This window comes from Chrysemys picta, chromosome 2 (assembly GCF_011386835.1).
Source record: "Chrysemys picta bellii isolate R12L10 chromosome 2, ASM1138683v2, whole genome shotgun sequence".
NCBI classification, from domain to species: Eukaryota; Metazoa; Chordata; order Testudines; family Emydidae; genus Chrysemys; species Chrysemys picta.
In genome coordinates, this window is record NC_088792.1 from 133,727,866 (window position 1) to 133,742,352 (window position 14,487).

The 14,487-nt window shown below is 41.4% G+C and overlaps 1 protein-coding gene across 8 annotated transcripts in view; it reads right to left on the bottom strand.

Moving 5' to 3' along the window:
• CTNND2 (catenin delta 2) overlaps positions 1–14,487 on the bottom strand; it is a 1,171,885-nt gene that overhangs the window by 262,561 nt on the left and 894,837 nt on the right. For all 8 annotated transcript variants that reach the window (XM_008164383.4, XM_008164381.4, XM_065584231.1 and 5 more), the window contains one exon: positions 14,088–14,220. In XM_008164383.4, coding sequence (XP_008162605.2) covers positions 14,088–14,220 — 133 coding nt within the window. The remainder of the gene's footprint in view (positions 1–14,087; positions 14,221–14,487) is intronic.

A 14,487-nucleotide genomic window follows, 5' to 3' on the forward strand; every position in this document is an offset into this window, starting at 1 on the left:
TATCATACTTCAATGGGATAAGGGTCAGTTTTGCTCCCAAGATATGACAGGTACCATGGTGTTTTGAAGACCTGGAAGTCATCTGAGAGCTCCTGGTACCAGAGCAGTTTGGAGCCTCCACAGAATTTTCCTTGGGACCGGAAGTCTCTGGAGCGCATGGTCTCTGAGATGACCTGGCTCTTTTCAATGAAGGTTCACTACTAGGTATAACTTCTTTTCTTAGGAGTCTTGTGTGACCCTGGGAGCCTCTCAGTGCCAACTGGCAAAGGGCATACCATATCATAACTTACATCAGGCCTGACACACTCATTGCCCCGACACATTGTTGTCATAATCTGTATCTAAAAGGTGTAATGTAAAGTATCATATGCAAATTGGCAATATGCTAGTCCTGAAAATCATCATGTAATGTAAGTATGTGGTGTGTACACAGAATTATACACGGAAACATGCTGGAAATATGTTCTTAAAATGTGTTTGGCAGGCAGCTCATAAAGCTCAGCCTGTCCTAGACAAAGGAATATGTTTTTTCTTGTATGATCAGAGAGGACAATGAAAAGTACATTTACATATAAGGTAAACAAAGCCATCATGCTAGCACATGGGGCAGATGACTGCTTAATGATTATGATGGGGGATGGAGTATGCACCCCCAGGAAGCCTTCCTGGCTTGTGACACAGAAACAATAAACTTTGGTGTAATATATGGGGGCAAAGAGGCATTTGAGTTACCCATCATCTAGGGGACAAAGGGAGGGCAGCACCCTTTGAGTACATGAAAAGTGGATTCTCTTGGCCTAGAAGGCAAGAGTAGCTGGAAACTGACTATTGGTGAGAAACAGACAAAGACTGTAACTTGCTGAAATTAAGTTTTAGTCACTAGAAAGCGTGTTTTGTTTTGTTTTGTTCATAACCGTACGTGTCTCTTTTATTCCTGCTTAGTATCACTTACATTTCTGTACTTTGTTAATAAACTTATCCTTGTTTTATTACAAAACCATCTCAGCACTATGTATGAAAGTGGAGGGTGTCTTCAGTTAACAGGCTGATGCGCATACTGTCTCTTTGGAGGCAGCAAACTTAATAATGTCTGTGAATGTCCAGTGAGAGGGACTGGACACTCCAGGGAGACGTCTCTGAGGAATTAAAGAATTAGGGTTCACTGATTGTTACCTCCAAGACAAGGTTTGGACTGTCAGAGTCCTGCAGAGTTTGCTGGCAAGGCAGACAAGTCGGTGTGTCAGGGAATTGACACATAGTTTAACAACAGCAAAGCTCTCACTTGCTGAAGGTGAGGGAAGCAATACAGTAGCTCACAGTTCTGGGCACCCCAAGAGAAGCATCACACCTTGTTGGTACATACCACAGTCTTCTCTGTCAAGGATCTGAATTACTCAGAAGCAGAGATTGATGGGACACTAAAAGTACACAGAAGCTGATGTACAGGGGGTTCCCTGGGGCCAGATTCCAGGCTGGTCACAGAGCCTGCATCATCATCTGGAATGTGAACTTGATTTCTCTGTTCTTCCTTGATCCACTTTTAAAAGAGGTGCAGATCTTTTACTTTGCGGGTACATGGGTATCTCTCAAACAGCAGAGGCACAGAGAGTGTCCATCACTAACCAGGATGGTTAAAAGTAATGTTTGAATCCCAGGAATCTCAGCATACCCCGGTAAAAATAGCTCCCCTCAACAGTTTGTGTGGGCAGGAGAGATGAAGGGGGTATCACATGGAAAGCCCCTGGAAAATAGTTACCAGATTAAATAAACTAAACTAAACTAGCTAAAATGAAAAGAGTAATTGTGACAAATGAAGGTGCAGGGGCGGGGGAAGCTCCCTTTTAGGGACACTCAGCCAGCCAGTAGCTATAAAATCCCTCTTAGTAGCTGTTCTCTAATTGCTCTACCTGCAAAGGGTTAAAAAGTCTCACTACTATGTATAGGTAAAAGGAAGTGAGTGGCAGGGCCAGCTCCAGCATTTCTGCCACCCCAAGCAAAAAAAAAAAAAGTTGCGATTGTGATCGGCGGCGGCAATTGGGGGGGAAAAAAAAGCCGCAATAGGCGGCAGCAGGTCCTTCACTCCTAGAGGGAGTGAGGGACCTGCTGCCCCCGAATTGTTGCAGGTGCCGCCCCTCTCCCGTGGCCGCCCCAAGCACCTGCTTGTTAAGCTGGTGCCTGGAGCCGGCCCTGGTGAGTGGGCACCTGGCCACGAGAGCCAATGGGAAGGCTAGAACTTTTTAAAATTGAAACAAGACTCCCTTTTGTCTGTCTGTTGTTGTTCTCCTGGGGAGAGCTGAACAGGGCAGCAGCTATGCTGTAAGAAGCTTGGGCCAGGTATGAAAAAATCATCAGTATCATAACTAGAAACTACTCATTTAAAACCCAGATATGTAAGTAGATCAGGAAATGTCTAGGAAGATGGGATTAGGTTTATCCCTTTTATCTCTTTATGGCTTGTGGATTCCTCTGTGCTAACCCCAGGGGCTTTTGTTTTGATTGTAACCTTTAAGCTGGACCTCAAGAAAGGTATTCTTGGTGCTTAATACTTGTAGTTGCTCTTTTAAAATCTAGCAATAGCCTGAGTTCCAAGATGTATTTTCTTTCTTTTTTTAATAAAATTTACCTTTGTAAAGAACAGAATTGGCTTTTTGTGTCTTAAAAGGTTTGTGCACATGTTGTTTGAGTAGCTGGTGGCAACAGCTGATTTCCTTTTCTTTTCTTTCTCAGCTCTTCCCCAGAAGGTGGCGGGGTGAAAGGGCTTGAGGGTGCCCCACAGGAAGGAATTCCCAAGTACGCCTTCCTGGGCTGTCAAAGGGGTTCTGCACTTGGGTGGTAGCAGCATCTACCAATCCAATGGCCAGTATTAATTTTTAGAGTCCTTGCGGGCCCCCACCTTCTGCACTTGAAGTGCCAGAGTGGAGAATTAGCCTTGACATGGTGGAAGAGCGGTGGGATCATTTTGAACCAGAGGCACGGATCTCAGGATTTTAAAAGGACACATTTTTGCTTTTGGCAAGTAATGCTAAGCATAATGCAGGCACACTTGATGCTCTGTCTCAGGCTGAGGGCAGCTGAGAAGGGGCTGAGGGTGGCTGAGAAGGAACTGAGAGAAGTTCATTTGCGCAGCTCTATACAACCTCGGTACAAGGCACAAAGAAGACTAGTGCACTGCTAGTGAAAATCTCTGATCAAAAGCCCCTGGGTGCATGCACACCTGAAGTGGAGCACTTGTAGGAATACTACTCAAAGAAGAATTAGTTCATTTGCTTAGATGTGCATTTGCAATACACTTACACTGTTTAAGTTTGAAGAGGAACAGGAGTTATAAAGTGAAGTTCATATTGCAAGAAAGCACATCTTAATTGAACAGATTAGACATTTCAAACTATGCTGTAGTCATTAAGGTGCTGTGAAATGTATTCTTTTGCACACCTAGAGAGACAGCAGGGTTTGACCTGGAGTGCAAAGAAGCCTGGATTACTCTAGGAAAACATACCATTTGCTATCCATTTTCCTAAGCTTTGAAACCAAACTTGAGTCCTTGACTGCCAGGGTAAATAAAGTAGAAGGATGCAGAGAAAGAAAATAGAGTTCTATAAACATGATGGAATGGAGCTGACTAAACAAAAAGTAATAACCAGGAACAGCAGAGGACAGAAATTACTATTAATCAAATCTATTTCTATTGAGAGAAGAGATGAAAGAGAACGAGGAGTGCAACTGAAATATCAGAGTTATCAGGGACCTGATCATAGAAAAAGGGCTTTGATGCTATAAACTTAATGGAAAATATAGGCCTTAGTCCTCAGACACACCACGTTTATGGCTTAACTGAGGACAGCATGGGAGAAAGGTGGCTCTAAGTCACCTTTCTGCTCCCTGAGTTTTGCTCTAAGTTATGTTGACTGCACCAGTTCCATACAAAGCACTGAACCACTACTGAGTGATCAGCTCTGGCCTGCCCCATGTCCTCCTCTAACCTACACTGAGGGTGAGAGGGGAAGAGCAGATGATATAGAGCCACCTTCATTGGCTTTACACCACCTGAGGATTCACCTGTAAGTGTTCAGCTGTTGTACCTCCAACTGTCACCCCACTCTGCTTGAGCAGCACTGTCTGTAATCTGTGTTAGGAGGAATCCACAGCTGCCTCTTTAGGTCAGTTTTCTGACTTCAGCAATGCAAAGTGGCTTGACCCAGGGCCGAGTACTGAGCCCACAATCATAAAAGTATCAAATGACTTATTTCTGAAGATCCTTTTATGTGTATAGTGCATATTTAGGGCACACTTCTGCTCTCATAGAAGTCAATGGCAAAAGCCAAAGGAGAAGGATTTGGCACTTTTTGAGTATCTAGAAATTTCTCAGGAGCACTAACAGAGGAAGCAAAGCAGCCCAACAATTATTATGACAAAACAAAAAACAAAACCTTCCTGCGTGTCCTATAAAAAGAAATAATTCCATGGAGGTAGAGCTGAGTGAGCACTCTAAAACGGTGGTTCTCAAAGCCGGTCCGCCGCTTGTTAAGGGTAAGCCCCCTGGCGAGCTGGGCCAGTTTGTTTACCTGCCGCATCCACAAGTTCAGTTGATCACGGCTCCCACAATCTAAAACTTTAGAGCCAACAAGTTCACCCAGTCCTACTTCTTGTTCAGCCAATCGCTAAGACAAACAAGTTTGTTTACATTTATAGGAGATACTGCTGCCTGCTTCTTATTTAGAATGTCACCTGAAAGTGAGAACAGGCGTTCGCATGGAACTTTTGTAGCCATCGTTACAAAATATTTCTGTGCCAGATATGCTAAATATTCGTATGCCTCTTCATGCTTCGGCCACCATTCCAGAGGACATGTTTCTATGCTGATGATGCTTGTTAAAAAAAGAATGCATTAATTCAATTTGTGAATTGTATGGGGGAGAATTGTATGTCTCCTGTTCTGTTTTACCTGCATTCTGCCATATATTTCATATTATAGCAGTCTCGGATGATGACCCAGCACATGTTCGTTTTAAGAACACTTTCACAGCAGATTTGACAAAACCAAAGAAGGTACCAATGTAAGATTTCTAAAAATAGCGACAGCACTCAACCCAAGGTTTAAGAATCTGAAGTGCCTTCCAAAATCTGAGAGGGATGAGGTGTGCGCATGCTTTCAGATGTCTTAAAAGAGCAACACTCTGATGCAGAAACTACAGAACCTGAACCACCAAAAAAGAAAATCAGCATTCTGCTGGTGACATCTGACTCAGATGATGAAAACAAAGATGCGTCAGTCCTCTCTGTTTTGGATCATTCTCGAGCAGAACCCGTCATCAGCATGGATGCATGTCCTCTGGAAGAGTGGTAGAAGCATTAAAGGACATATGAATCTTTAGTGCATCTGGCATGTAAATATCTTGCTATGCCGGCTACAACAGTGCCATGCGAACGCCTGTTCTCACTTTCGGTCGACATTGTAAACAGGAAGCGGGCAGCATTATCTCCTGCAAATTGTAACCAAACTTGTTTGTCTGAGCAATTGTCTGAACAAGAAGTAGGACTGAATGGACTTGTAGGCTCTAAAGTTTTACATTGTTTTATTTTTGAATGCAGTTTTTTTGTACATAATTCTACATTTGTAAGTTCAACTTTCATGATAAAGAGATTGCACTATAGTACCTGTATTAGGTGAACTGAAAAATACTATTTCTTTTGTTTTTTACAGTGCAAATATTTGTAATAAAAATAAATATAAAGTGAGCACTGTACATTTTGTATTCTGTGTTGTAATTGAAATCAATATATTTGAAAATGTAGAAAACATCAAAAATATTTAAATAAATGGTATTCTATTATTGTTTAACAGCCCTAAAATGAAAGTAAAGGACATTTCAAAACAAAAGTTGAATCTAATTGAAAAACTGAAATGTTCTGTTTGAAAAATAAAAATGCTTTATTTTTTTTTCAGATTATTTTTCCTAAATGAACAATTTGGTGAAATTGACATGAATTTCCTTAATGTTTTAGTGTTGCCAAATCTGCATTAAAAAAAAAGTCTGTTGAAAAATATCTCCCAGCTCTAGCTGCGAATGTCCCTACTACAGAGCTCTGCCTGCGTTACTGTGTCCTCACTGTTTTTGCATTTGCTGTGTGTGTCTGAGGGCACACCCCATGGTTTTTTATGCTGAGATATCCTAGGATTCTGGCCCAGTCAATTGTGTCAATTAGTGGGAGAACTCGTCTGCCTAAAACTGTCAGCACTCAAGTGATTAAGATTGTGTCCACACTGCGAAGTGGGCAGGTTTCAGCCCTAGTTAAAGCAGATTCTGGATTCTAACCCAGACTCCCAGCTGAGCAAGCTAGTCCAGACCTAAAGTAGCTTCAAACTCAGGTCAGCAGTTTTTCTGTAAGGATGGTAGGAGGGGCTAAGGCTCAAATCTGGGTAAGAGCCTGGGTTTGCTGCGCGTTGCACATATACCCTTAGAAACAAAGAAGTTAATGAAATATAGTCAGTGCACACTACATGACAGAGAAAAAACATAGACAATGTTCTGAAGTAATTTTAAAGGACTGATAAAAGAAAGCTGCAGGAAAACCTCTAAATAAAGATTTATGGCAAATTCATGAATTTGGGGAATAATGGGATTTGGGGAAATAAATGCATCCAACATATATTCATGCTCTCTTTGTTCAGTACTGCACTGTCATAAAGTAACATCAGTACTGCTGCTTTATTTCTAAGATAGTGTGCTGTAAGAGAGCAAATACATATGCCCTCCTAGATAAAAAGGAGGTTGTTAGCTCCAGCAGGGTTTATTAAGGACAGAAGGAAAGGCAATAAGAAGGCGAGTTCAATAGTCACTACCTTTTTATTTCACATCCTTGCACAAATGCTGGTATGAAATCTTCAAGTACTAAGTGCTATGGCTTTGATAACTGAAATTAATTTCCCAGCTTACAGAAAGGAGTCATTGGAGCCAAAACCCTCAGTGACCTGTTATACCTTTGCAGCTGATGGCTGGCTGCCATTTTCCATCAGAGCAAAATGGTGTTGGCGTGTGAAACTGCACAATTCAATCCCTTTATATGGTGACCTCATACAAAGGAGTTAGATGTCTTTAAAGCAAGAGAAATTGCTTTAGAAGAATGAATCCTGTGTTTAATAGAAAGTGCTCTTTTAAAAAAAAGTTCTCTCCTGACTATCTAAAATGCTCCTCTCTTTCTACCTCCCCTGCTTCTTCTCTCTGGTTGTCTAGGACCGGCTCCTCTCTGTCTCTACACACAAACGCACCATTGTTGGTGTGAGAGCCTTCTCCTCAGCAGCAACTGCCATCTGGAAGAGCCTTCCTGTGTCTTTCCGCCTCATCAACTCTCCACTCGTTTTCAAATCTCAGCTGAAAACGTATCTTTTCTCCCTTGCCTTTGCCTCTTAATTGTGCACTCCACAATGAACATCTATAGTTGTCTCATTTAACTCCCTGAAGTATTCTGGGATGCAGATTCTATGAGAGATGCAGTTGTATTTTTTCTGTATGTTCTGTCCTCACCGATCCAGGTGAGACTTCGCACTGGGGGTTGATCACCACCCACTAGGAGAGAAAAGCCATCTATCAGTCATAGTCACATAAACGAGGCTTCCTCAATTCTCCTCTGGTGATTCTGAGATAATCTAAAGAGATAGGACAGGAGCAGAAGTACCACTGACCAAAGAGTTAATGAACTCTTTATATGGCCCATTGTCAGCCATAGTTAGAGACTCAGCTATTAAAGGAGAAAAGTAACAGAGGGGTAGCCATGTTTGTCTCCTCCTTGTTCTATTAGAGGAGAGAGGCACCTATGCAAAAGTGCCATTTGAGGGAATCTTTAAAAGCTGCATCTGCAGAAATGGAAACATTCAACTAATCATGCTTAAAAAAAAAAAAGCCTTGATTTTAATTTTTTTAAATGTTGCAAAGAAGAGAAATGAAAACAGTAACACTGTTTTCTTCTATATAAAATTCACATTTTTTTATCTCACTCCAATATTTATATTCCATTATGAAAGTTGGAAGGGAAAAAATGAAAACCCTCCCCTAAAAATACAAAAGCAATAGACACAATGAGGGCTCTGTGAATGCGCAAATGGCTTTCGACACCTATGCAACCCCCTGAGGCTTCTTCCCATGAAACAGTAATCCTCTTTGCAGAACGTCCTTTTAGCGGACAGGACAAGGGCATCTGCAGATCTCTCTGGATAAGAGAATAGTTACCAAGTTAGAGAGGCAGGTATTCAAAGCTTAAGCCTTTTTCTTGTTCTTGACAAAAAGAATGATAAGGACTTTGGATTTATGAAAAAAAATACAGTTTTATTTAAAGGGACGCTATCAACTTAAAATTACACTTCTGTATGAAAGCTGTTTTTATTTACTATGGTTACAAGTAACACCCAAGGTTACTGTAACTGAAAAAGATTAGAGAAAAATATTTTATTTTTTTTCCCAGTTTTGTTTACTGTATTCATTTGACATTTCTAATAGTGCTGGTTCAATATTTTCCTCTGCACAGTTAATACATTTCTCCTGTTTTTTTGTGGTCTTTCACAGCGATTGGGGGGAGAAATTTCTTTGTATAAAAGAGGAAAGCATAATTGTAAAACCACAAATATTGGCAGGAGTCTTAAGAACAAGTGTAGTACCTGCAATAATTATTTTTTTAACTGACTAGTTTTTAAGTAGACACTGTCTTTCTAGAATAAAACATAAAGGGCCCTGATCCTGCAAGCAGCTGGGATTAACTTGATGCACGTGGGTAGTCTCATTGAACTCACATATGGCTGGGGACCAAAGATCTTATAACCATCTAAAGAACAAAGCAGGCATTGTGAAGGGGTGGTTGGGCAAGGATGAATGATTATTAATAAAACTGCCTCTTAGATGGAAAATTTGGTATAAATTATACTCCAATCCAGATGCTATCTAAATACAAATGGTCATAACAAGTGTGTGAATGAGTACCTCTAAAGCATCTCTCTTGTAACAACAATGTGGTGGCATGTTGTGTAACACCATAGGCTTAAACTCTGCAAGAGAGATTCTGTGCACTTTCCAGTTTTGTTTCCCTCTGGCTGTGAAGATGACACCAAGAGCTGAAACATTATTTCATAGATAGATTTTAAGGTCAAAGGGGCCATTATGATAACCTAAGTCTGGCCTCCTGCATAGCACAGGCCATAGAATTACATCCACCCATTCTTTGGATTCATTTTTTGTTTTGTTTTAGATATGCCCATACAATGCTCTGGGGACATACACATTAAAAATAATAACAAACCTTAGAAATTAATCAGTAAGCCTTTATGAACTCACCTTCTCCATGCAGTCTACCAGGAGTCATAAATATCACCTCTTCCATTCATATTTTCCCTTACCCACTCCCTTCTCAAAATCCCCAAACACCACCTGGGCCATTTTCTTGCTACTGCAACACAAGCCATTTGCCCCTCTTTAAACCTATTTATTTAATAAAGTAGAGTAGTAATTTTCTACTTTTCAATGGATTTGGATTTGTGTTGAATTTGGTTTTCTTGCATTATATTTGGGGATCCAAAGTCTTAAACCATTAATTCCAAAGATGTTGCAAGTTATAGAGTGAAAATCATTTTCTGGCTGTGCCCTTCTTTCTCCTGCATACTCCACTGAAACCTTTCCATTTCCTTGTAACTGTACAGAACAATGCAGCTAATCCTGGCTAATTCAACAGGCAAGAAATGTAGACAGGGAAAACAAGTTCTTCGATCATCTGAAAGAATACAAATGCATTATATCTGGAGAGGATGAAAGAGTCCAATTCTGTTCTCAGGTACCCTTGTTTAGGTCTGGATTCAGCAAGCTACTTATATGCACACCTAAAGCCTGGTCTACACTAGAAAATTAGGTTGGCATAACTACATCACACAGGGCTGTGAAAAATCCACACCCCAGAGTGGCAAAGTTAAGCAGACCTAAGTCCCTGTATAGACTGTGCTAGGTTGTTGCAAGAATTCTTCAGTTGACCCTACTAACATCTCCTGGGGAAGAGGATTACCTATGCCGATGGCTGCAACAGTGCAACTGTGCCACTGTAGTGTTGTAAGTGTAGCCATACCCTAACTGTAAGCAGATGATTAATCCCAAATAAATCAGTGGGACTACTATAGATAGGCACAATTAGGAAACTTGCCAAATTGGAGCCTGAGATCTGAAGTAATATATAGTCTTATTTATAGCACTTTGAGTTCCTCCAGGTAAAGATGATCTATAAGACACTGATTCAGCAAAGTACTTAAGCATATACTTAATTCTAAGCACCAGAATAATCCCATCCCCATTCAGGCAAAGTCTTGAGTCTAAAACACACACATAGTTTGTGCTTAGGTGCTTTGCTGAATCAGGACCTTATAGGATATGTCCATACTGCAGCTGGGAACAAGCCTCTCAACCCAGACAGAGAGGCTTAGAATCATAGAAGATTAGGGTTGGAAGAGAGCTCAGGAGGTCATCTAGTCCAACCCCCTGCTCAAAGCAGGACCAACCCCAACTAAATCATCCCAGCCAGGGCTTTGTCAAGTCAAGCCTTAAAAACCAATAAGGATGGAGATTCCACCACCTCCCTAAGTAACCCATTCCAGTGCTTAGTGAAATAGCGTTTCCTAATATCCAACCTAGACCTCCCCCACTGCAACTTGAGACCATTGCTTCTTGTTCTGTCATCTGCCACCACTGAGAACAGCCAAGCTCCATCGTCTTTGGAACCCCCCTTCAGGTAGTTGAAGGCTGCTATCAAATCCCCCTTACTCTCCTCTTCTGCAGATTAAACAAGCCCAGTTCCCTCAGCCTCTCCTCGTAAGTCATGTGCCCGAGCCCTCTGATAATTTTCATTGCCCTCCGCTGGACTCTCTCCAATTAGTGGGGGCTCAAAGCTGGATGCAATACTCCACATGTGGCCTCACCAGTGCTGAATAGAGGGGAATAATCACTTCCCTCAATCTGCTGGCAATGCTCCTACAATGCAGCCCAATATGCCTTTAGCCTTTTTGGCAACAAGAGCACACTGCTGACTCATCCACTGTGATCCCCAGGTCCTTTTCTGCAGAACTGCTGCTTAGCCAGTCAGTCCCCAGCCTGTAGCAGTGCATAGGATTCTTCTGTCCTTTAAGTGCAGGATTCTGCACTTGTCCTTGTTGAACCTCATCAGATTTCTTTTGGCCCAATCCTCCAATTTGTCTAGGTCACTCTGGACCCTATCCCTACCCTCCAGCATATCCCACCATCCAGATCATTAATAAAGATGTTGAACAAAACCAGTCCCAGGACCGACCCCTGGGGCACTTCGCTTGATACCAGATGCCAACTAGACATTGAGCCGTTGATCACTACCCATTGAGCCTGACAATCTAGCCAGCTTTCTATCCACCTTATAGTCCATTCATCCAATCCATACTTTTTTAACTTGCTGGCAAGAATACTGTGGGAGACCATATCAAAAGCTTTGCTAAAGTCAATATATATCATGTCCACTGCTTTCCCCATATCCACAGAGCCAGTTATCTCATCATAGAAGGCAATCAAGTTGGTCAGGCATGACTTGCCCTTGGTGAATCCATATTGACTGTTCTTGATCACCTCCCTTTCCTCAAAGTGCATCAAAATGGTTTCCATGAGGACCTGCTCCATGATTTTTCCAGGGACTGAAATGAGGGTGACCGGTCTGTAGTTCCCCGGGTTCTCCTTCTTCCCTTTTTTAAAGATGGGCACTATATTTGCACTAAATATGGGCACCAATGCACTAAAAACAGCAGTGTGAACACTGAGGCTTGGGTTGGAGTTCAGGTTCTCAAGCCTAGGGATTTAGGTAGGGTTGACAGTCTGAGCTGCAGCCTAAGTGTATGAGTCTATGAGTCCACACTGTTATTTTTAGCGTGCTAGCTTGAGCCCTGTTAGTATGAGACTGCCTAGCCTGGTTGGGAGGCTCTCTCCCAGCTGCACTCTAGACATGCCCATAAAGCACCTTTCATTTGAGGAAATCAGAGTGCTATAAATAAGAATTTTCTGGTACTTTTACATATCATCATTAATAAGGAGTTTGCTGACTTTGCATACTTTAGGTTAAAAACTCTTCATAAAGCTGAAGAAAAGGAGACAGATTCCACTGGTTGTTAGCAAGATCTATAGCACCACCAGCAACAGTATGAAAGCATATTCTCATGAGTACTGTTTTACAAAAATGATTTTGTCTTGCCCTCAAATGCATCTTGCTTGTTGCAAAGGTAGAAATCTATCAAGGGCCTGGGGAAAAACCAATAAAGGGAGAAACACACCACCATCACCAGCAAAATCTCTTATTTTATTTGTTATCCTTTTTTGCAGCAAAATATAAGAGTGGTGCTGAGCACTGTGGTACTGTATATGCCTATATCAGTACACACACACATATACAAAGAACAACATGCTCATTACTCCGAAGGCTTAAACTATAGTCAAAGGCTGATGTCCTAATCAGACAGGTCAGGCCTACAACAGCCTCTCTCTTAAGGGATTTTCCATACACAGCTGGCAACAAAACAAACAACTTTCTTCCCTTCACTTGGGCAGCTGCCCAAGGGTTCCCCATCCATGACTAACAGGAGGAAGCAGTGGTTGTACAATGAATAAATTGCCATAATCATGTAACTGTCTTTCTGGGAAACCTGAAGAGATGAATCAATCCTTTTAATGAAAGACTGAGCAGCGGAGATGGAATGAGAGAAAAGGGTAAGAAGGGTGTAAGAGGGGGAGTACATCTAGGCTTATAGCAGTTATGGACCTCTTTTCAGACAGAGAAAAATATTGTATTTTAACTGTCCTATAATTTATTTTTGAATCTCAAAAAATCATGGGACAGTTCCTTGGACCAATACAATCCTTTTAGGCTGCTCTGGCAAAATCTTTCCCACCTGGGAATTCCACATGTATGGAGGAATCCCAGGGTGGAGTACAGCTCGTATAGGGGGCTCTTCTGGTGAGGATGGTGGAGGGAGGAGGGTTTGGAGCAGTGCTGCACTGGGATAATTTTAGAGCACCTCTGTGGCTGTTTTAAATTTGTGGCAGGAGCTGAGCTGGCTACCAGCAGCCACAGAGATCAAGGGAGCACAAAGGTCTCTCTCCCTCACCAATGCCAAGTATGGGCCAGCGAGGGCTGAGGATCTGGGCCTATGGTTTTTGTGAGGCTTTAGACAGAAATTGTACTGACCCATCTGCTTTTCAGCTTTTATTTTTGTAAGAATTATTTCCAAAAAAATGGGTGAAATAATAAAATAATCCGTTTGGTTTTTGCAGGCTAAAAGTCTTGGGCCAAATCTTGAATTTCTTGTTCAGGCAAATCTCCGATTCAACTCAATAGAATTATTCCTGATTTACACTAGTATAAATTAAAACAGAGTTTGGGCCCAGAACCCTTTTTACTGCCCCATGTTTTGTGTTCTTGTTTCTATTTGGAATGTAGCACACGTTACACATTTATGCATTTCAATTTTTTCTTTTATTTAGGCCCCAATCTTGCTTCAATTTAAATCAAAAGCAAAATTCCTATGACTTCAGTGGAAGCAAGATCATGCCATTAGTTGCTTATTGGACACCTAGGCTGCCAGAACATTTGAATACCTCACATTCAATTTAAAATAATCAAATCCAAACAAATGAGTCATCCAAGGGGCTGATTCAATAACATTTTATGCAACTCACCTTCTGTGATGGTAATGATGATTTAAAAGCTTGAATATACAGGTTATATACATATATACATGATTTCCCTTGAAGGTCTTTTTTAAATACACCTCTACCCCAATATAACGCGACCTGATATAACACGAATTCGGATATAACGCGGTAAAGCAGCACTCCGGGGGGGGGGGGGGGGGGAGGGAGGGAGGGACTGCGCAATCCAGTGGAGCCAAGGAGCCAAGTAAGTTCGATATAAAGCGGTTTCACCTATAACGCGGTAAGATTTTTTGGCTCCCGAGGACCGCGTTATATCGGGGTAGAGGTGTAATTATACAAAATTTCTGGTGGTAATTAGCAGACAAAGCCATTTTAAAAGAAAATTTTAAAGTGTCTTACCTCTGCTTTTATTTTATTGTCTCCAAAACAGAGATGCTGCAAGTAGGCTGCAGCATTGGACTGTACTGAAGGGAACTGATGCTGTAACATCTGTATAACTTCAGGAAGTTCTGGATCTCTCCATCCAAACTCTCTGTACACAAAGAAACAAGAGTATCCTCAGCAAACAGTGAATAAATATATTCAATGTGGCAATGATTCATCCACCAATACAATTAGAAATGTATAAATAAAAATCTGGGGTTTTTTTTTGTTATTATCAATGCCAGAAAGAACACGAACAGAGAACTTTCCCCCTTTTTTACTGCTACCACTCTAACACATTATAGAAAGGTAGGTTTAATCTGAATTATTTATTCTCTCATCAAAGGCCCTTGTAAGTTTTAACATAATCTAAATC